The 24,129-nt window shown below is 44.1% G+C and overlaps 1 protein-coding gene across 4 annotated transcripts; it reads left to right on the forward strand.

Moving 5' to 3' along the window:
• Positions 1-720: 720 nt before the first annotated feature.
• On the forward strand, positions 721-22,966 carry LOC133376718 (dnaJ homolog subfamily B member 2-like). 4 transcript variants are annotated; one of them, XM_061609390.1, is made up of 10 exons: positions 721-803; positions 9,780-9,872; positions 11,207-11,316; positions 13,518-13,577; positions 14,323-14,439; positions 16,837-16,941; positions 17,293-17,395; positions 18,527-18,597; positions 19,508-19,973; positions 22,568-22,966. In XM_061609390.1, exons 2-10 carry the CDS (start codon positions 9,808-9,810, stop codon positions 22,638-22,640), a joined length of 1,170 nt encoding a protein of 389 aa, XP_061465374.1. In that variant the 5' UTR covers positions 721-803; positions 9,780-9,807; the 3' UTR covers positions 22,641-22,966. The 4 variants fall into 4 exon arrangements, with proteins under 4 accessions (XP_061465374.1, XP_061465373.1, XP_061465371.1 ...); XM_061609389.1 differs by lacking the exon at positions 721-803 and adding an exon at positions 1,194-1,422; XM_061609387.1 differs by lacking the exon at positions 721-803 and adding an exon at positions 2,412-2,501.
• Positions 22,967-24,129: the final 1,163 nt, after the last annotated feature.

The raw sequence follows: 24,129 nt of genomic DNA on the forward strand, positions 1-24,129 counted from the left end.
TTCAGCCCAATGCTCCAGCCTATCAAAATCCCTTTGAATTTTGTTTCTATTTTCCAAGGTATTAGCTAGCCCAATTTGGTATCTTTTGCAAATTTGATGAGCATTCCCTGCACCCCCTCATCCAAGTCATTAATAAAAAAGTTGAAGAGCACTGGGCCCAGGACTGAGCCTTGCAGTACCCTGCTCGTTACCTCCCCTCGCTTGAGAAGAAACCATTGATAAGCGCTCTTTGAGTATGATTCTGTAGCCAACTGCAGATCCACCTGATAGTTATTCCATCCAGCCCAAATTTAGCTAGCTTGTTTTATGAAGACTATCATTATTGGGCTCCATTAGAGTTATTATCTCAGTTCCTGTTACTGTGCATAAGCCTTCATCAATCGTTAACTCTAAGTTTACATCTCTCTGCCCCTTAGGATTCAGTTTAAAGCTCTTCTGATGAAGATGTCCATGTTGTGGCCAAACACATTCTTCCCAGTCCTTGTGAGGTGCAACCCATCACTTGCCAGCAGTCCGTGTTCCAGGAAGTGTAGCCCATGGTCCCAAAATCCAAACCTCTTGCCTCAGCACCACCTTTGTAGGCAGTCATTCACCTAGAGAATTTTTCTTTCCCTTTCTACTCCTCTTCTAAGTATTGGAAGGATGGATGAGAAAACTGTTTGGGCCCCAAAGACCTTGGGTTTCCTTCCCAGAGCTTCAAACTCTGAAGCAAGAGCTGGACACCTTTCATGGAAATGCCAGCCACTTTTGCTGATACAGATTTAAAGAAAAAGTTGGCAAACTTTACATCATTAATGAAATTAGTCAGTTTTAATGGTTTTATTCCACTAATGTTAACTTCTCTGTTATTATTTACTTTGCATTTCCAATCAATTAAATTGCTCAGTCATTTGTTTCACAATGATAGCAGGCACATAGAAGAAGATGAAGCATAAAATTAACAAAATGCTCATCTGGGCTGGTGGAGTGCATCCAGACGCACTATAGATATATTGAAGTTTTAAGAAACACTTGCTTTGGAACCATAACCAGCATTTAGTAAATACTAAACTAAACTATGTCTTTTGATATGTCAGCATAAATGCAGATGAAGTCATGAAGCTCAACATGTGATATTTAAAAAATTGAAGTGTGTCATACTACCCCACAGGGTTGTTGTGAATGATGTATGGTGGCCACTGGATGCCCGAGGACTAGTGAGCATGTCACTCACTCACAGTCAGATATGTGGGGAACTTGTTCATAGTCTAAGAGTCAGGTCAGAAGAACATAGTGCATGGACAAACTTTGAACAATGTATTGAGGAAAACAATAACACAACAAAACAATTTGTCAGGGTACTGCTGCTCCTAATAATCAAGCTGGAATTGGAGTAAACTTTGCACATGTTCCCTTCTCAGCATCACACAACAAGCCTAAGAGGTAGGTTAGTGTGTTCAGTTTCACCACCATTGCAAAATACTTAAAAATATTCAGCTCTGCTCTGCAAGCCTCATTATTTCACTGTGTGGGGGGGGGAAATCCCCCAAGCATGTGGTTCATGTCCTTCCATCATTCACTGTCCCAGATAGACAATAACCCTCCAGGCAGATGGCTACATCATCATTATCATGCAGGCGTCGTGGACTGGCGAGGCGAGGCAGAGCGAGATCCAGGAATAGCAGAGCTGCCTCCGGCATCCCCATCAGCCGCGCTCCAGTGTGGATGCGCGCCCTTGCCCGGCAACTGCAGGCTGCGCCCCGCTCGGGCCGCTCCCCCTGCAGAACGCAGAGATCGCAGCCTACGCCGGCAGCGAGAGGTACAGCCGGGAAGACGGTTGCCTTGAGCAAAAAGCAATCGCTGCTCCTCCCCACTTTAGCCCCGGTTCTCCTTCTCCTCCGCCCGGGTACACCCTTGCCGGAGCCAGGCACCATGTCTATGGGAGGAGACTTCGGGAAATTCAAACTGGTCTTCCTAGGAGAGCTAAGTGCAGCTGAGTGAGCCCGAGGACATGGAGATGGAAGCAAGCCTATCTGGACACTGGGGGAAGCCACTGCTACCAAGGATAGGGACTGTTATTCAGTGATGGGACTCTCTCTCTCTCTCTCTCTCTCTCTCTTTTGCAGACTAGATTGATTTGAGATTTCATCTTTTGTAATTTTTGTGGTGTTATTTATTGATACTGTTACTGCAGGCGCCAGACATGCCAGGGCCCTTGGGCACCGGCTTGCTTCTTCCACCTGCCCATTCTCTGGCTCCATCTATCCTGTCTTTTGTAGCTGTGCGGGCTGTGCAGGCTGCGCGTGCAGGACTGCCATTAACCAAGATGGCGGCCAAGGTTTCCCTAAGGGACTGAAGCCTCAGCCACCATCTTGATTGATGGCACACATACATGCTGCACGCACTCATCGCTGCCATCAACCAAGATGGCAGCGGAGGCTTCAGCCCCTTAGGGAAACCTTGGCCACCACCTTGGTTAATGGCAGCACTGCGCACACAGCCCGTGCAGCCACAAAAGACGGGTAGGTGGAACCAGCGAATGGGCAGGTGGAAGAAGCTCCCTCCCTGTGGTCTGCGGCTGCTCTGCTGCAGAATGCAGAAAAGGAGCGCTACTCCTCCCCCACCTTATTGAGGGCCCCCTCGCCTCTGTGGCTCCAGGGGCCCTCAGCCAGGGCCCGACCTGGCTGCCCTTTGGGACCAGCCCTGGATACTGTTGTAGTTTTAAAATTATTATTATGTTCTGAATTGTTTTTATTATATTGTTTTGTTCTTGCTTTGGAAGTTGCTTTGAGGTCATCTGATGATGAAAAGCAGTATACAAATATACTAAATAAATAATAATATTTTTAAAAAATGTTTTTAACGCTGTTTTGTTTTAATGTATTTTAAGATCTGTTTTTATGATGTTTTAAAGTGTTTTTAGCGCTTTGTTTGCCACCCTGGGCTCCTGCTGAGAGGAAGGGGGGGATAAAATTAAATAATAATAAATAAATAATAAATCATCATTATTATTTCCATCTGCAGGCACCACGGACTGGCAACACACAAATGATTTATTTATTATTATTTATTTCGTATATTTGTATGCCACTTAAATCATCATGATTATTTCTACCTTCCCTTCACCAGCAGGTCCCAGGGCAGGTTACAACAGTTTCAATTCAATATTAAAAACAAACTACAATCACAGGAATAGAATGGGTCCTGAAAACATATATCTCAGATGTCAAAGGCAAGTGTAAAGAGATGCGTTTTCTGAATTCAGTGAAAATTATACAGTGAAGATGCCAGACTCACCTCAGTGAGGAGGGAAATTCCACAACTTAGGGGCTGCCACAGAGAATGCTTCCAAACTTCTGAGGATGGCAGAACTACCAAGAGGGCCCCTATCTGCTGATCTCAACACCTGAGAAGGTTGGTAGTGAAGGAGGCAGCCTCTCAGATATTTGGGCCCTAAGTACTTAGGGCTTTAAACACTATGAGCACCTTGAATTGGGCCCAGGCCTGAAAAGAAACTGGCAACTAATGCAGCTACTTTAAAACAGGGGTTATATGAGTTCTAAGAGTAACCCCAGCCAGTAATTTGGCCACTGCATTTTGGACCAGTTGAAGTTTCTGAGTCATCTTCAAGAGCAGCCCCACAGAGAGAGCATTGCAATAATCCAGTCTGGAAGTTACCAGAGCATGGAGTACTGTGGCCAAGTCATCTCTGTCCAAAAGGGGCTATGTCTGGCAAACCAGCCATAGGTGGAAATAGGCACTCCTAGCCACCAAGGCCATATGGGCCTCAAATGGCAATGTTGGATTCAAGAGTATCTCCAAACTTTGAACTTGTTCCTTCCAGGGGAATGCAACCTCATCCGGAACAGGCTGTCTTCCGACCTCCTGGACTGGAGAACTTGGAATACATAACACCTCTGACTTTTCAGGACTCATTTTCAGTTTGTTGGCCCACATCCAGACCATCACTGCCTCCAAACACCTGTCTAGCACTTCAGCCACCTCTCCTGATTCAAATGGAACAGAGAGATAGAGCTGGGTGTCATACTTCACTCCAAATCTTCTGATGATATCTCCCAGTAGCTTCTGCAGATGTTAAATACCGGGGCGGAAGATAGAACCCTGTGTGACACCACAGGAAAGCTCTCATGGCGTTGGATAGTAGCTTTCCAAAACTGCATTCTGGAAGCAGCCCTGGAGGTAGAAGAACCACTTAAGTAGAGTGCCCCTAATCCCACACCTCCCTGAGCCACTCCAGAAGGATACTAAGGAGATAACACCAGCAGTACTGGAAATTATGTTGAATATGGAAATGTAACAACATTACCCATGTAAGGGGCCATTAAACTATTGTTAGGCAAGATGTCAGCAGTAATGTTAAATTCCACCACTATAATTTTGTGGGATGGTGAAGTTGTAGCTTTGTGGATTGCAAACAGCTACCGGCCAGTTAGGACAACTCCTATTCCCCTTGCAGAGATACAATTCCAGGGTGGTTTGACAATCAAACCCTCTTGCCAGGGAACTCTAGGAATAGTAGTTCTGTGAGGGGAATAGGGGCCTCGTAACAAGTTACAGTTCCCAGGATTGTTTGGGGGACGCTATAACTGTTCAAAGTATAATACTGCTTGAAATGTATACAACAGAGGGGACGTATGTCAGTGATTAGGCCCAGATTGTAGCCTCTAGCTGATACCCATTGCCCTGGCTTGGTGTCGCCTTCATTCAGTTACTAATCACTTCCACTACCATCCTCCTTGGCCATGACCAGGAGCTTGCAGCCTCACACCCTTGACATCACAATCTGCACAAGCTTGCCATTGGCTGCAGCACATGTTCATCAAGAGAGGGATAGCTGTAAAAGGATGGTGGAGAGCTCCTACTGTCCTTTCCTATGTCCAAGGCAGCCAGAGGCAGAAACAGAGGCTTTCGCAGGTATGAAGAGCCAGAGTTATCGAGTTCATGTTGCCGACTGCATGGGTTTCTCTCTCTCCTGAAACAATAAGATGAATCCTGAACTCCACAGCAAGAGTATCAAAACAATGGGTAGAACAAGCCAAGCAAGACCTAAGTTACCAGGGATGCAGATTGAGAAAAGTAGAGCATAGAGAGATTGTAGAATGCAGAGATCAGAATCAGGAAGTTTGACCCTTCTGGTTTTTATAACCACATTCTTTCACCGCAGGTCCAAATGGCAATTCAGTGGTGGATGGCTCTGGTTAACCAGCCCAGATATTTGCAAAGTAATTGCACATAACCTTGTTATTACAGTTCAACCATAAATACACTTATTCCAGTCTGCATCTGTGTTAGAATTGTTTTTAGTTTTTTTTTTTAAGATGTTTTAAATATTTATTTTCAAAGATTTTTCAAAGATGTTTTGATTTTAAGATGTTTTAAAGATATTTTTAATGTTTTTGTTTGTTGCCCTGGACTCCTTCTGGGAGGAGGGACAGGATATAAATTTAATAAATAATAATAATAATTTATGTGGGAAAAACCCTAATTGATGTTAATGGATTTTACTTCAGAATAAGGATAAGTGTGCTGGTATTCCTAAGAATCTCTACCTGGCTTTGCAGGGATTTGAACCTGCCATTATTATACCACACTGACCTTGTAAAATGCAAAGCCCTCTTTTAACCAGGGGTGTAGTCATCCAGGGTCTCGGGGGCCTTTAACCCCTTACTTTTTAAGGAACAGGTCCCAGCAGGGTCTCTAAGACTCCAGCATCTTATGAGCCAATCAGCATGAAAGGGGAGAGTGTTAGCCACTGCTTCCTTGTCCTTTCCTGCTGATTGGAGCCAATCAGAGCAAAAGGAGGTGAGTCAGCCATTGAGAAGACTCTTCTCAGTAGCCAACATGCTTCTCTTTCATGCTTATTGGCTCCTAGGAACATCTGTTGTGGTGGGCAAAGGCATTAACAAGGATCGCATTCTGAACCCAGCAGCAAAAAAGGAGGGGGAGGGGCATGGCCGTGGCTGTGACTATTATGAAGGGAACCTGCATTTCTGAATTTGCTACTGAAAAAATGGAAATGGATTGCCTTCAAGTTGATCCCGACCTATGGTGACCCTACGAATAGGGTTTTCATGGTAAGCAGTATTCAGAGGGGGGTTACCATTGCCTCCCTCTGAGGCTGAGAGGCAGTGACTGGCCCAAGGTCACCCAGTGAGCTTCATGGCTGTGTGGGGATTCAAACCCTGGTCTCCCAGGTCGTAGTCCAACACCTTAACCACTATGCCACACTGGCTCTCAATTTGCTACTACACTACTGCTTTTAATCATCTCATGTCATAGTGTGACTTATGGTTAAATACGGACAATATAGGGGGCAGACACAGCGTGAAAATGCATTGCAGTCCAGATCCTGTAATGCTGATTGCAGTCTGCATCAGTCTGTGCTAAATGGCCAATGCAGACTCTGTCTGAAACTGCAATGCCCATCTTCTAAGGCCAAGCTGCCCACTAAAGATGATGCCATACACCCCCAGAGCAACTTGGCCAGGGAGGATCCAGCCCCCTCACCCATATAAGATATTGGAAGATATCCTCCGCAGTGTGAATGCAGAGCACATCTCAGAGGAAGAGACCTCTGGGATATCCTTCCTTTTTGCACTGTGAGAGGAATACATGCCAACTCAGAAGTGCGGGCCAAGTGCTGTTGTAGACCCAGAAAACAGGGTGGCCACTTGAGCATTATCAAAGAAGAAGAAATCCACTGCCAAAGCAGAGGATAAAATATGCCACAGATTTGCATAAAATTTGCATGTGCTAATTTATATGTATAAATACAAAATTAGAAATAATTATTATAATTTAAATATAAATGCAAGACATCTCACCATAGTGGGGAAAACTATGACCTGATGACCTGTGTGCCTACTCAGTGTGCTGTCCAGGTGCTAACTGTTGATGGGCAACTTCAAGTCTTCTGCTGCTCTCCCTTCTTAGGATTCTTTACTTGTAATCTAAACCTGGATTGGACAGTCCTCCAAAGAGAGGACACCTTCAAATAGAGGACTGTCATCTGTAAAATAGGGCACATGGCCACCCCACCAGGGAATGCTACTTAACTCAGCTTATGTGTATGACAGAAAACATTATCAGTAGTGCTAGCTCAGTGGTAATGTTTGTAACCACACAATTCTCACTTCTGGATCAGTAGGCAGGAGTTTAGGGACCAGTGTTAACCTAAGCAAAACACTGCAGGGGGGGGGAGTTTGGAAAAGAGAGCTTGCCACCAACTGTTCCAGTTGTAAAGATCTAGGGGCATTTCATTGCAGTTACTTTTTCTACACATTGTAATTTACATCCTTGTTATCAACACAAGTCAGACAATCACCCTTTTATTTTTTTACCCCACTCCACCCCAGCAGGTATTTGTGCCTTTGGCATGTTTACCCAATATCTTGTCCCATTTATTCATTTATAATACAGTGCACAGCTGGAGGAAAAAAAAATGGAAGTCTTGTCCGAATGAAGAAAATAAAAAAGAGCACAAACTCTGGCAAAAGAAATGCAAGAAGACAATAAGGGATGCTAAAAAAGAATTTGAGGAGCACATTGCTAAGAACATAAAAACCAACAACAAAAAATTCTATAAATACATTCAAAGCAGGAGACCATCTAGGGAGACGATTGGACCCTTGGATGATAAGGGAGTCAAAGGTGTACTAAAGAACGATAAGGAGATTGCAGAGAAGCTAAATGAATTCTTTGCATCTGTCTTCACAGTGGAAGATATAGGGCAGATCCCTAAACCTGAACTAACATTTGCAGGAAGGGATTCTGAGGAACTGAGACAAATAGTGGTAACGAGAGAGGAAGTTCTAAGCTTAATGGACAATATAAAAACTGACAAATCACCGGGCCCGGATGGCATCCACCCGAGAGTTCTCAAAGAACTCAAAGGTGAAATTGCTGATCTGCTAACTAAAATATGTAACTTGTCCCTTGGGTCCTCCTCCGTGCCTGAGGACTGGAAAGTGGCAAATGTAACGCCAATCTTCAAAAAGGGATCCAGAGGGGATCCCGGAAATTACAGGCCAGTTAGCTTAACTTCTGTCCCTGGAAAACTGGTAGAAAGTATTATTAAAGCTAGATTAACTAAGCACATAGAAGAACAAGCCTTGCTGAAGCAGAGCCAGCATGGCTTCTGCAAGGGAAAGTCCTGTCTCAGTAACCTATTAGAATTCTTTGAGAGTGTCAACAAGCATATAGATAGAGGTGATCCAGTGGACATAGTGTACTTAGACTTTCAAAAAGCGTTAGACAAGGTACCTCACCAAAGGCTTCTGAGGAAGCTTAGCAGTCATGGAATAAGAGGAGAGGTCCTCTTGTGGATAAGGAATTGGTTAAGAAGCAGAAAGCAGAAAGTAGGAATAAACGGACAGTTCTCCCAATGGAGGGCTGTAGAAAGTGGAGTCCCTCAAGGATCGGTATTGGGACCTGTACTTTTCAACTTGTTCATTAATGACCTAGAATTAGGAGTGCGCAGTGAAGTGGCCAAGTTTGCTGATGACACTAAATTGTTCAGGGTTGTTAAAACAAAAAGGGATTGTGAAGAGCTCCAAAAAGATCTCTCCAAACTGAGTGAATGGGCGGAAAAATGGCAAATGCAATTCAATATAAACAAGTGTAAAATTATGCATATTGGAGCTAAAAATCTGAATTTCACATATACGCTCATGGGGTCTGAACTGGCGGTGACCGACCAGGAGAGAGACCTCGGGGTTGTAGTGGACAGCACGATGAAAATGTCGACCCAGTGTGCGGCAGCTGTGAAAAAGGCAAATTCCATGCTAGCGATAATTAGGAAAGGTATTGAAAATAAAACAGCCAATATCATAATGCCGTTGTATAAATCTATGGTGCGGCCGCATTTGGAATATTGTGTACATTTCTGGTCGCCTCATCTCAAAAAGGATATTATAGAGTTGGAAAAGGTTCAGAAGAGGGCAACCAGAATGATCAAGGGGATGGAGCGACTCCCTTACGAGGAAAGGTTGCAGCATTTGGGGCTTTTTAGTTTAGAGAAAAGGCGGGTCAGAGGAGACATGATAGAAGTGTATAAAATTATGCATGGCATTGAGAAAGTGGATAGAGAAAAGTTCTTCTCCCTCTCTCATAATACTAGAACTCGTGGACATTCAAAGAAGCTGAATGTTGGAAGCTTCAGGACAGACAAAAGGAAGTACTTCTTTACTCAGCGCATAGTTAAACTATGGAATTTGCTCCCACAAGATGCAGTAATGGCCACCAGCTTGGATGGCTTTAAAAGAAGATTAGACAAATTCATGGAGGACAGGGCTATCAATGGCTACTAGCTGTGATGGCTGTGCTCTGCCACCCTAGTCAGAGGCAGCATGCTTCTGAAAACCAGTTGCTGGAAGCCTCAGGAGGGGAGAGTGTTCTTGCACTCGGGTCCTGCTTGCGGGCTTCCCCCAGGCACCTGGTTGGCCACTGTGAGAACAGGATGCTGGACTAGATGGGCCACTGGCCTGATCCAGCAGGCTCTTCTTATGTTCTTATGTTCTTATGAACTAGTGAGCTGGCCAGCTATGTAGGTCCTCCTGAGGTGGAAGCATGTGCAGTCTGAAAAGTAGAGAAGGGGGTTGCACATACAGTTACAAAGAGTTTTGAAGACACCATTTGCATTAGACACCTTCACTGGAGGGTGTTTTGTTGCTGGAATAGTCCCAGCAGGTGTCCTTAAGAGCTGGAGTGGGTGAGCATGGAAGACTGGCTGGAGAAGGCTTGGTGATTGTTGTCATACCATGTTCTTCCCTGAATTACAGCTGGCCTCTGCACTGAATAAACTGCACCATGGTCGATTACTACCAAGCACTGGACATCCCTCAAACTGCCTCCGCAGATGAAGTTAAAAAGGCGTAAGTAGTATGGTATGCACCTAGCACAAGGTTCTGTTAGGACCCAATTTGGTGCTTCCTAAAAGAGCCTAATTTGGCTCAGACCAATTTGGAGCTTGCCCAATTTAGCTTGGGGTCCATCTGACTCCACTTTGTTCTCCTCATCTGTATTCCCTATTGGGAATTTTTTTAAATGGCTACAACTTTTTCCCCTTTTGACAGAAGTGGATGAAATTTGCCAACACAGTAGCCCCTTCCAAATTACAGGTAAATAGATCCAGGGGCTTTTGTGCTTGGCAAATCTAAAATGTGATTTCCCTCTGTGTAGTATTCTTTATTAATGTTATTTAGTACATTCACTTTATATTCTACACTTTCCTAAGGATTCCGGGTGGATAACAGTACTTCAAAGCACACATACAATAAAAAAGCTAATTAAATTATTCCATGTTTAATTAATCCTGGCTATTGAATGACATCCCAAAGAGAAAAATTCCAGAAAGCATTCGAGGCCTAGACTTTGATAGAACCCTGTAAAAAAGGAGGTCCACACTTGTGGGTTGGCCCCCAAGGCTGCTTATCTTCATGCCCTTGCTGTTTGAACTTGGTGCATGGATACTATTGCGAAGAAATCACTTGGTAATCATGATGGCCAAAGGGAGAGAGGTGTTAAAGCTTAACACGTCAAATCAAGCACCTTGAATTGTGCCTGAAAAGCAGCAGGGACAGGAAGCCGATGTAGATGCTCAAGCCCTGGCATAATGCACCTTTTGAGACAGCATGGAAGCAGGATCCTTTGTTGTATATTAATTGAAGCCACCAGATAGTAACTGAACACAGCAAAACATAGAGTGCATTACAGTAGTCTCTCCTTGAAGTTACAAAGGCATTGCTATAACTTGGTTGTACATTGCTTATGTGGTAGCGTAGGCATCCCTTCCTGTAACATCTGGGGAATGCAGAGATTATATAGGAGAAAACCTTGTGCTAATATTGCTCCTAATGTGAAGACTTCCAGAACCATGAAAATTGAACATGCACCATAGAAAATCCGATATGCATCCCATACCAATTTTACACTTACAATGTCCTTAGAAATCAAATCCTGGTCTTAGGCAAAGTTTGGCCTCAGAGGTGCAATGATTTCCAGGGGAGGTCAGTAGAGGTATCCCCTCCAAATATGATGTACCTTGTTTTCAAACAGTGAATATCCCAGTGTCTGAGAGCAGGGATCTCACTGTTGGAACTGGGAAAGAAAGGACACACCTTCTATTTGACATAATATTGTGATGTGATGCAATGCTTTCTCATAGAGGTAATCTTACAGTCAGGTATCTCTCCCTGGAATATTGTAGGTACAAGAAGAATGCACTGAAATGGCACCCAGATAAAAACCCAGGGAAGAAGGAATATGCGGAGAAGAAGTTCAAGGAGATAGCAGAAGCATATGAAGTGCTATCAGACAGTAAGATATTAGGTCCTTCTCTCCATTCCCCATTTGCTGCACATCTATGTGCTCTCCAGTGCTCTTCCATCTCCAAGCTGTTCCTAGTGTGCTCCTGTATGCCCCATGCCCTGATTTTTTAAAAAGAGATCTTCTCTATAATGCACACATGCCTCGTGATGTGCTGCTGACTCCCATTTCTCACTCCCTGCAGGCCATGGGAGGTCAGTCTGATTAAAGTCCCGAGAGTTCTCAAAGAACTCAAATGTGAAATTGCTGATCTGCTAACTAAAATATGTAACTTGTCCCTCGGGTCCTCCTCCGTGCCTGAGGACTGGAAAGTGGCAAATGTAACGCCAATGTTCAAAAAGGGATCCAAAGGGGATCCCGGAAATTACAGGCCAGTTAGCTTAACTTCTGTCCCTGGAAAACTGGTAGAAAGTATGATTAAAGCTAGATTAACGAAGCACATAGAAGAACAAGCCTTGCTGAAGCAGAGCCAGCATGGCTTCTGCAAGGGAAAGTCCTGTCTCAGTAACCTATTAGAATTCTTTGAGAGTGTCAACAAGCATATAGATAGAGGTGATCCAGTGGACATAGTGTACTTAGACTTTCAAAAAGCGTTTGACAAGGTACCTCACCAAAGACTTCTGAGGAAGCTTAGCAGTCATGGAATAAGAAGAGAGGTCCTCTTGTGGATAAGGAATTGGTTAAGAAGCAGAAAGCAGAGAGTAGGAATAAATGGACAGTTCTCCCAATGGAGGGCTGTAGAAAGTGGAGTCCCTCAAGGATCGGTATTGGGACCAGTACTTTTCAACTTGTTTATTAATGACCTAGAATTAGGAGTGAGCAGTGAAGTGGCCAAGTTTGCTGACGACACTAAATTGTTCAGGGTTGTTAAAACAAAAAGGGATTGTGAAGAGCTCCAAAAAGATCTCTCCAAACTGAGTGAATGGGCGGAAAAATGGCAAATGCAATTCAATATAAACAAGTGTAAAATTATGCATATTGGAGCAAAAAATCTGAATTTCACATATACGCTCATGGGGTCTGAACTGGCAGTGACCGACCAGGAGAGAGACCTCGGGGTTGTAGTGGACAGCACGATGAAAATGTCGACCCAGTGTGCGGCAGCTGTGAAAAAGGCAAATTCCATGCTAGCGATAATTAGGAAAGGTATTGAAAATAAAACAGTCGATATCATAATGCCGTTGTATAAATCTATGGTGCAGCCGCATTTGGAATACTGTGTACAGTTCTGGTCGCCTCATCTCAAAAAGGATATTATAGAGTTGGAAAAGGTTCAGAAGAGGGCAACCAGAATGATCAAGGGGATGGAGCGACTCCCTTACGAGGAAAGGTTGCAGCATTTGGGGCTTTTTAGTTTAGAGAAAAGGCGGGTCAGAGGAGACATGATAGAAGTGTATAAAATTATGCATGGCATTGAGAAAGTGGATAGAGAAAAGTTCTTCTCCCTCTCTCATAATACTAGAACTCGTGGACATTCAAAGAAGCTGAATGTTGGAAGCTTCAGGACAGACAAAAGGAAGTACTTCTTTACTCAGCGCATAAACTATGGAATTTGCTCCCACAAGATGCAGTAATGGCCACCAGCTTGGACGGCTTTAAAAGAAGATTAGACAAATTCATGGAGGACAGGGCTATCAATGGCTACTAGCCATGATGGCTGTGCTGTGCCACCCTAGTCAGAGGCAGCATGCTTCTGAAAACCAGTTGCCGGAAGCCTCAGGAGGGGAGAGTGTTCTTGCACTCGGGTCCTGCTTGCGGGCTTCCCGCAGGCACCTGGTTGGCCACTGTGAGAACAGGATGCTGGACTAGATGGGCCACTGGCCTGATCCAGCAGGCTCTTCTTAAGTTCTTATGTTCTTAAGTCCAGCCAGCATGAGTTACCATGCAAAAATCCATGCTCCATTCACCTGGTCTCCTCTATCCCTTTGGCTCACTGTTAGTTGTCTGCCTGCCTTCCATCCATCACTTGATAAGAAAGAACAGGAGACCTTTGTCCAAAGGCACTTCTAGCAACTTCATGTTTTCTGCTGCTAAACACTTTGCTGCTGGTCGTGGCCATATTGCTTAGTGCTGGAGTGAGAGGACAAGGGTGTCTCAGTGGTCCTGTAGCTGTAGAATGTTACAGGCTTGTAGCGAAAGTTGGATGTGCTTAAAAATGGGATTGGCATCCTCTTCTTCCTTCTCTCTTGCAGATTATAAGCGTGACCTTTATGACCTCTATGGGCTTGAGGGTCTTATAGGCCTAAGCACAGGTAAGTTGCCCTGCCTGAATTGATTCAAAGGAGGTTGGTATTGTTGGGAGTAAAACACCAACACATGTTATGTGACTTGACTGAATGACAGGGGTGACAGAAAGGCAATCTTCCCTCTGCTGATTCTTCCTCTAAAGAGTTTGTAGTTTTTTTCAGGCTTTGCTCCTCCCCCCTCTCCCTACTTTGTTCTCAGTTAGTTAGTAATGGCTCCCTGTGTGGAAGCCACATGGCTGCTTCAGCATGTGTGACTTTTCCTCTTTGTAGTAATAACTGTTACGTTGTTTTATTCTTCCAAGTATCAGTCTTAACAGACTAGTTTATTTCTGCACTCCGCTGCAATATATATCTACCCAAAACTCTAACAGGTAAGAAGAAGGGCACTTTATGGAGTTTGTTTTGGTTTTTTTTGTTCTGCTCTTATTTTGGGAGGTGACCTCTTGTCTGACCAAGGGATGCATATGTGGAGGCTCCTCTTGTATCAAGAGGGGATAAGAAATCCTGGAAACAAATTGTCCTCCGTTATGTTTTGGGCTCCTTCTCCCACTTTCCCATGCTGCACTCAGCAGAGACTTGTTCCCCGCTCCAGCTCTGCATCCTGCTTTGGGCAAAGAGATCATTCCCACCTTCAGCTGTCAGAAGCAAATAATCCCCTCTAATTTCTTTCCTTGCTCCCTGGAAGACAACCAGGGTGTACTGATGGTGAGAAATGATGATGACAACAGGTGCCTAATTTCTTTTCTACAAGGTACTGGGCTTTATCAGAGCACAACTGGGACTCCTGACCTCATGTTCACCTTTCGCGACGCAGAGGAGGTCTTCAGGGAATTTTTCGAAGGACAAGATCCTTTCAATGAACTCCTTGGTATGTGCTAGAACAGGGGGAAGGCAACACAAAGCTGCCGTATGATGCTGCATCTAGCTTGCTGCTGTCTACTCTGATGGGCAGCAGTTCAGGCCTCAGGCAGAGGGGTCTTCACCAGTCATTGTATATATATATATATATATATATATATATATATATGCAAGCGACTGAACCTGATGTGCTCTACCAGAGAGATTGTCCTCATATATATTTACTTTAAAACAGGGGTGGGGAACCTCCAGCCTGAGGGCCAAATGTGGTCCTCTGGGCCTCTCTATTTGGCCCTTGGGACTCTTTCAGCCATACCCCAACATCCCAGGCCACATCCCCTACTGGCCCTACTCTGCACCTTCCCCAAGTTCTTTTTTTTTCTGTTTGGGAAGTGTCTTTGATAGTACCTTTCACTTGCCTGGACACAGAGTAGTAGAGGGGTGGGGACGTGGAAGCCTCTGACTTTTCCATGGCTGGACTGTCACCTACTGTACACATGTAAGAGTCACACACGCTTTTGCATTTGGCCCCATCCACCACTGGCATTCAGACCTCAGAATGGGAATGTGGCCCTTCGACTGAGAATGATTCCCCATCCCTGTTTTCAAATATTTATACCCTGCTTTTCTGCTAAAAGAAAAAAAGCAGCTAACACCCAACACTCAACACCCAATACCTTTCCAAGGGAAGAAACAGCTAGGAGTTATTATAACTTGCAGAATCAAAGTTATGAGACAAAGGTCTTGTCAATCCAGATACTTGTTACTCAGGAGGACTTAGACAAAGACAAAGATGTCCTAAAATGCAAAGTAGAAATAATAACAAGCAACATGAAAGTTTGAATTCCAGAGAAACAAGGCACCCGATAACAGATGTCCCAGCTGTCAGAGCTTGACCTGGAGAGTTTGAGGCTGGCTCCATTTCCCCACTGTAGAGGTCTCTGGACCACATTTGCTAGGTTGTTGCAACTTGGTTGTAATGAGTCATGACATTTAAATGTGCTAATCAAGAGGAAGATGAAGTAGGAGGGTCTGCCATCTTCTGGTCTCATTCACCCTCCTGTTGTTCTGAGATTCCTGAAAAGGGGGGCGTGGATTAAATAATAGCTTTGGCTATGGGATGGTGAATGAATGAATGAATGAATGAATGAATGACCTCTGGGGTATCTTCCAACTCTTGTTCCTATGATCCACCTTTCCCTGCAGAAGAAAGACAACAATAATAATAATATTTAAGGACTCCATCTTTGCCCTACTGCAGGTGAAAGAAAGAGAAGACCCAAGGAAAGCAGAGGGAGGAGGGCAGTAGTCATTGCCACATAAAGATAAAATTTTTGTTCTTTGTGTTGCAACCTGGATAACCTGGACATCGGTATTATTGCATACCGAGCATTTGGAAACATGCAAAGAGTTCTGGAGTAAATTATTTCTTACAACAATTAATATCCCCAAGTTACAGATGAGGAAAGGGAGCTTTGAGACAGAGACTTGCCTGACCCGTGTCTATGGCTGAATACATATAGGCTACTTGTTTTCTAGACCAGGGTGGTTCCCAGTATTTTTTCACATGAACCACTTGAAAATGGCTGATGGTCTTGGTGGACACTTGATGATTTTTCATTAATGCAGCAATTGTAATACGCTGTGCTAGATGCTGTATGGTCTTTAATAGTATTCATATTGCTTCTTTTATTGGTTATACTGTGTTTTATTGTATTATAATTTGCATTCCACAGAATTCGTATTGTAATACCATAAAATGGAAGAAATAACAGAAGCAATACAAATACAATTAAAGATCAATATAATAATATTTAATGTAGATATGTTGCAGACCACCTGAATGAAGCTTGCAGGCCACTGGTGGTCCATAGATGACAGTTGGGAATCCCTGTTCTAGAATATTTCAACTTTCTTCCATTGGTGGGAAGCCATTTCCACATGGATTTGTCTGTCGCTGAACTCTACACTTTGCACAGGGATCTAGGTCCTCCCCTTTTTTTTAGTATACTTAATTTCCACCAGGCTCTGTGGGAGCTCATTATGCCTTTGATGTCACCCTGCATAAACTGGGAGTATATCCTAGAGCAGGACAAAAGGTCAATCAGGATTGACTGGTAGATTTCTGAGTGATTTGCAATAGAGGGTTTCGTATTCACGTATCATTTTAAAAAAACAATAGCAACAACTAAGGGGCTTCCTCTTCTCTCCAAGTTCAATCCTGTGCATGTTTACTCACATAAAAGCCCTGTTTTCAAAGGGGCAAGATAATCTAGTTAAGACCACTGCACCAAGCAACCAAACTGAACAAGTCCATGCATTATAATGTGTTGTTATGTAATGTGATGTTATTTTAAATGAGACCATTGAAAGAGTTCAGCTTATCAGCCTCCTCCTTCATTTCCAGAGGAGTTGTCTCCATTTACAGATCGTCAAGGAGGAATGTCCCAGTGGGCCATGCCAGGGGGTGGCACCTACTCTTATTGCTCCTATAGCTCTCCAGGCCAGACAGGTAAGAGTACGCATTTCTCATTGCCTTGCAGCTTTGAACTGTCTAAGCACCTTGGTGGGCAATCTGCTGTACATGGTCTTGGCAGGTTTTGCTAGAACCCAGCCTATGTGCTTCTCCAGTTCATTTTGCATCTTCTGTTTCTGCTTTTCTTGCTCATTCTGACTCTGTCAACTCACAAAGACCCAATTCATTCCTGTTTTTCAAATGTTTGAGATGTATTCTCCCTTGTTAAATTTTGGGGCTTCCTTTGTCTTGTCCCTTAATTATCCCACTGACACTCATAGTTTGGGAAGGCCTCTACCATATGGCTGGGATTACCCTTCAGCAGTAATGTTGTCACTTTGCCCCCAGATTTCTTCACTACCTTTGGGCCCGGTGCTGAATTGGGAATTGGCTTCCGCTCTATCTCCACATCTACTATGTACATCAATGGCAAACGGATAACCACCAGGAGGTGAGGTGACAAGGAGAGTCCAGGTACACTGGAGTTAACCTGTCCTATAATCAGATGTAATGGCAAACTGTAGTTTCTGCAAAAGCAGAAGAAGTGTGCTCACTAAAGCAGATTGTGCAAAGGGAAAATGAAGGGTGAAGGAGTATGTGAGCACAGGCATTGCCAAACGATAGTTTGGTATTTCAGTTGAACCTAGAATTTATATACAAACCCTCTTCTATTATCTGTCCCACATTAACCCCACATTCATGTACTGTATAAATAATGCAAGAGAAGAGAAAAGCACTTCATGTGTGATGAACTACTCTTGAAATAGGAAATTCTTCCTTATGTTTAGTCTAAAACTGCTTCCCTTCAATGACTTTTGTCCAGTCCACACCCTGTGATTTTTAATATTTTAAAACTATCAGTGTATTGTCCTTCCTTAATAGAGACTGATCCTTTAACTATTTATCTTCTTGTAGTTCATTTATGAACCTTTGTGAGTTTTTAAACCTGTAGTGTCCAAACCTGAGCACAGTACTGTAAATGAAGTCTTATCATTGCTGTAACGTTTCATATTTGTCCTTGATTTCCATTTTGTTCTTCTTGCCTAGTTCTCCCTTTCACTGAGATAATTTTGAATGCATAGATTGTTTGCATCCCTCTCCATTCCCTGCAAATCTGACAATTGCTCTTCTCATGCTTACATTCGATTCACTGATAACATTGAACAATACCACTTAACTAATAATTCCTTCCCCTCCAGAGTTGATCTTGATAAGCGTTTCCTGTTTACTACAAGCATTTTTTCAATCAATCAATTAATTTTTTTAGATTTATACCTCCCCCCAATCCTGGTTTTATGCTAGAGAACAACAGGAAAAAATGAATTAAAACATTATAGTAATAATTACATTAAAAATATCCATTCCATGTCAGCTTAATCATAAGTCTTACAATGTTTCTGAACAATAATCAGGTTTGGATTATGGTGGGTTTCCAGCAAGAGGGAGTTAGGGAAGAAGTCACCAAGAATGCCTCTCTTGCATGGCTAAGTGGAGAGAGGAGCACATGTTTGCTTGACCAGAATGCAGTGTGGCAAGTGCTGGAGCTCCTGCAGCTGGAGAAACTGTCTGGCCTCTTTTGCAGGATTCTGGAACATGGACAGGAAACAGTGGAGATTGATGAGGATGGGGAGCTCAAAGTGGCAGAAGTGCATGGTAAGAAATCAAACACTGAGAACACTAGAGTAGGACACACATCTGGAAGGGAAGATGCCCAGTTCAGAAAGGGTCTTGGTATGACTCCTGGTCAGTGGTGGCTGGTGCCCATTGGAAGTGGTAGGGCAGAAGGCCGGGAGGTCAAGAGTAGGTGGAGCAACAGCCAATGAGAGGCAGAGCCTACTAGTTTTGTCTCCTCCTGCCTACTGACTTCATTTACAAGGGCAACATTGAGACTAAGGACATTGAGCCTAAAGTGGGGGTGACACTGAGACTAAGGTAGGGGATTGGCTGAGAGCAGACTGAGGTTGGTGGGGCAGCTGACAAGCAGTGCCACCCACTGGACTGGTTGTAAGTAAGAAGTCAAGCAGGTGGGAGCTGACTGAAAATAGAATCAGGCTGGTGAGGCAGAGCCCCATTTGTCATAATGGGGCAGCCTCCACTGGCTGCTTGGCATAGATTAAGCTCACTCATCTAGGCTGGGTGATCCCTGGAGTGAGGAGGGCATCCCACCTCATTACCCACAGGTAGGTATGCAAGGATTAGACTATTTTGGTCCAGGCTTGAATTGGTCTTGTTTCTCCCACATTGTATAGTTTAGTGGAGAAATCCAGTGAGGTCAGGATTCTCTTTTCAATTTGGTAGTACTCCTTGAGTCACGGTTGTGACTTACTGATGGTAAGGGCTCTGGGAAGCCTGTCCATGCCATGCTGCTCCCATCCCAGGTGCCAAAGAACATCCCCACACGCACCCCCTCATTCCTATACAAATGCCGCTGTGGCAAGCTATGTAGTGCTACACACTGCAGCAAAATCCAAAGTTCCCATGGGCCATGGTGGAGCTGGGTCCACAGTGTAAGGCTGAAGGGGCTGTTCTCTCCCCCCACACACACTTTGTTCATCTCCTTCAGACCTCACCAACAACTTGAAGGCCAGGGTGGAACTCATCCAGCAGAAACAACCTGAGATCCTGCACTCTGCCACTGGCATCCCAACTCCTCCACGCCCACAGAGCGCTGGGTTCTCTTTTGCCCACCCTGAGAACGAAGACAAGGAACTGCACCGGGCCACTATGGCCTATAGCCTGTCTGAGATGGAGAATGTGGGGCAGCATGTGGCAGGATCCTCTCACAGCTCCAAGAAGAGACGTGGCAGCAGCCGGCGGCCATGCAAAAGGAACCAGGGGCCCAGTGAGGAAGTGGCTGCTCCCTTCCCCATCAGAGCCAAGAGTCCAGGTGCAGGAGACAACATGAAGGAGGAGAAGGAAGACAAGCCAGTGGAAGGCCCAAAGGCCAGAGGCAGCACAGAAGCACCAAAAAAGAGCCAGCTTGTTGTGCCAGGCCCTGAGGAGAATGACTCGGTCCTCAGCGACATGCGGTATGTCTTTCCTGACATTATTCCCTCCCACAGAGAGAGGGAATCGATCATGTGCACCATTCTCTGAGCCCCCAAGATGCAAGAGGAGAGCAATCCCGTGTCCAATAAAGGTCACAGTCTGGCTGTTCGTCTCCACAGTGATGTTATTCCCCTGGGGGAGGGGGAGCAGGCTTACCTCCTGATGATCTCTCTAGCTGTGGTATTTGGGGAGCTGCCTGAACTGCCAAGTTCAGAGCATACTTGGACTTAATCTGCATAATTCAGGAGTGGGGAATTGATTCCAGCAGATAGGATGGATCCTTCCCTTCCCCATTGGCTAGCTTTGGCAGATGGGTGGAGCTGCCCACCTGCCAATCCTCTGGCATCATTATGATGCCCATTTCAAAGGGACTCACAGTCAGTGCTGATCAACTAATCTGCATTGAGAGTGAGAAGGTGCGCTGCCTGCTGGTGCTAAATAATTTATTCAGCTCCCAGAATCTGGCTTTTCTGGGTGCAGCCTAGTTGAAAGTGTGTCAGCAAGGGAAACCAGACCAACCAGGAAAAGAGTGAAGGAGCTTCAAACAACAGTGGTTGCCAGATAGATGGCCCATCTCTAGGGTTCCTCCTCCTCCTCTCCCCATCCCCCACATTTCCCACTCCATCTTATTTTTTTAATTTATTATACAGCCACCATGGATTTTTCACATTCATCATGTTAAATTGAAAATACTCCCATGCCATTCTGCTGCTTCCCATAAGCTTATCTCACAACAAAATCTTACAAAACCCTTTAAGTTTTCATGGTGATGCACAAAACGCTCATGGAGAATTCAGAGTTCAAAGTCTAAAACAAGAGAAAAAAAATCCAGACCCCTGTTGGACTTTTTTTTCTGTCAGTAGTCTCATAATGTTGAAATTAATTAAAAATCAGCCATGTTCACAGAGTACCTGTTATCCTATTACTGACCTTGCCCCATACTCTGACCTTCATCTTCTGCAGTTTAAAAAATGTGTGGCTGATTTTTAATCAATTTAAGAAATGTAACATTGAAGTCAATGATAAGCCTGGGCATGCTCAGTAAGAACCAACTCTCAGTGTTCTAAAAGCCAGACTAACAGCTGTTTGGCTTGGTGAATCAGAGGCCCACATCCATACCAAATATTTATTCCACTTTAAACAGTCATGGCTTCCCCCAAAGAATCCTGGGAAGTGCAGTTTGTGAACGATGTTGAGAGTTGCTAGAAGACACCCTATTCTCCTGACAGAGTTCCAGTGGCCAAGTGGTTTAACAGGGTTGCCGATTCTTGAAAATAAAATTTAAAAATCTGATAACTGGCTTTGGCCTGGAAGTATGGCCCCTGGAGTAAATGGGTGAAATACAGCAGTAAAGGTATATGACAATGAAGGATTGAAAACATGAGGGGGTAGGGGGAGAGAGAATCAATAAAAGCTTTTCCCACCCTGCCCCGAGAGAGGGTACAAACACACTCACTGTTCTGCCGATTTCAGTGCGTCTCCACCTCTTTTCTGAAAATGGGGGCACATGACACCTGTCAACCCCCTTTTTACTGTAACACCTGGCGGGAGCTGCTCGAGTGGTTTTTTACAAAAATTGTTTGAAAGAGATTTCACAACTAATTGGCAGATCAACCTGTTCCCCCTTCAGGTGCAGCCAGTGGAAAAACTTTGATCTAGCGACTAGCGTATTTACAGCTAGAGACTATTGTGAAAGATGAGTAAGATACTGTACTTTGTAAAGCACTTTCCTCCAGCTCCACATGCTTCTCAGCTATTCCTATGCACTGTTTCCAACTGGTGGTGCTGGATACACAGATTAGATGAGTAATAGTTACCACAGGAAGGCATGTGTCAGCTAGTCTAGCACAACTCGAAGAAGCCACAACCTTGCAGGCATGCTGGGCTATCTGATGACTCTGAGATTTAAGTTGCTTTCCTCAGCGGGTGTTATCTCAGGTGGATGGAAGCATCACAAAAGAATCCTGCTCATGAACACACAAGCCATAAGGAATGGTTGGATGTGTGAGAAATTCCATGTTCCCACAGTAACCCAGAAAAATCAACAAGGCTGTGCATTGATCACTAGGACAGCATCAAGATGGAGGTTTGAATCATCTTGACCTGCTTTATTTTAATAGCTTAGGCTTAATGCTAGGCAACACTAAATTGGTTTATATTTAAATAAATTAACATATGCAAATGAGCTGTTGTTTTTCCCCCTCTCTCACTGGGAACAGCGGCCATTCTGGAGAGAATGCACAGGAACAGTGACCAGGTTATCACCTGGCAAGTCTGCATATGTTTTTGCAAAACCTAGAAACTTGCATATATTTAAACAAACGAAAGGGGATGATTGCAAGATGCTATGGGAGGTACCAGAATCTGCCCTAGGTGCTATGTTTCTAACTTTGTGGTGAAATCCCAGGCATTTGTTCATAAGAACCTAGCTCCAGAACATATGTGTTAAAGCAGGGTACAGCGGGCAGTGGGATATTCATCTGTGTGGGTGTCTGTATGCACTTTTTCCAGAAGCCACTACCTTTATTAAAGGGTATGGTACAGAATAGACATTAACCATAAACTCGTTCAACAGGTCTTTTGCTGAAGTGATGTCATCCAAAGGTGACTACGTCTCCACGTGTACAAAGTACCTGTCTCTCTGTTGAATCCTTGTAACCTGCGCCAGCGCATCTGCATCAGAGGGTGTTGCTTTCAGCCGGGCTTGAACTCCTGTACATCTCCCTTTTGCATTCATATTTTGAAATAATCTCCCTGAAACAGTGGTGGGAGCAAATAATCTGTGTTCAAGTTACAAATGAGAGTCCTGCTGAAACACAAATGCTAACGGTGTAGGGCCCTGTTCTGTTTTGCATGCGGTACCCAACTAAATTTTAACTATGTGAAATGTAAATAAGTTTATTTCGGTCAAAGACCAGCAAGTACAAAATAAACAAATCGTAATCATAAAATGCATATTTACAAAAGAAATGATTGGCCACGATTAATAAAACTGATAAAACCTTTTAAAATCTCTAAGTCAACTTTTTTCTGTGAGCAATGGCGGTTACACAGAATTTTGCCACCATACTAGTGACCTGTGGGTCCTGATCTTCCAGAAGTTGGTAAACAGCTGTTGTCTCGGGGCCTCTGCACATTTTGTACAGAGGCAGGTAAATGAAAGTGTCACGCAGATCACAATATAGGGGGCAGTATAATATGACACGGTCCACCGATTCCACCGCCCCAGACCCACAGGGGCAGACCCGTTTGTCATAGGAAACTCTCTTATATCTGCCTTCCAGGAGCGCTGAGGGAAGTACGTTAAATCTCACGAGTGTAAATGCCATTCTATACTTGGCAATACTCAGATTAGCTAGGTAATCCGCAGGCGCGGAGAAAACTTCGCTAATCCGTAAATTGGAATAAACTGCCACTAAACTCAGATTGTTTTGCGCCTCAATATCTCTTATTCGTTGGGTGATGGTTTCTTTAGCCTTGTAATAACCAAGGTCTAATACCGCTTTCATCGAAAAACCAAGAGATTGCAATTTATTATTCACGGAATATTTCCATTGTGATTGGAAGGTATCTGCAAGAGTTAATGGGGCTAAGCCTACAGAAAATATCATCTTGAGCCAGAAGTTGAACCTGTAAATCCAGGCATGCGACTCCATTTGAAGAGCCCCGACTTCCAGACGTAAGACTACATTAGGAACACAACCTGGTACACCAAGGATGCTCCTTAGGAATTTAGATTGAATACATTCAAGAGGGGCATAGTTACCCTGTGCACAGAGCTGAGAGCCATATAACATCTGGAGAGTAACCTTGGCATTAAACACTTGCATCGCCGAAGGGATGTACTGACCCCCTTTTGAAAAGAAAAAGGCAAGTAGTGCTCTTGCACTTCTCTGGGCATTCTCAGCTGCATTGATAATATGCGTTTTCCAGGTACCAGAGGAGTGGAATGTTATTCCCAAGTACCTGAAAGCTGAGACCTGGTCAATTAAATGATTGTTTAATTGCCAACAGTGTTTTGTCCTTTTGCGGGAGAAAACTAGAATCTTAGACTTATCATAGTTGATTTCTAACTTTTCTTTCGTACAAAAGGAAGTCAGTGCTCTCAGTAGGCGACGGAGACCCACCTTAGTTGAG

The sequence above is a fragment of the Rhineura floridana genome, chromosome 2 (genome assembly GCF_030035675.1).
Source record: "Rhineura floridana isolate rRhiFlo1 chromosome 2, rRhiFlo1.hap2, whole genome shotgun sequence".
Classification (NCBI taxonomy): Eukaryota; Metazoa; Chordata; class Lepidosauria; order Squamata; family Rhineuridae; genus Rhineura; species Rhineura floridana.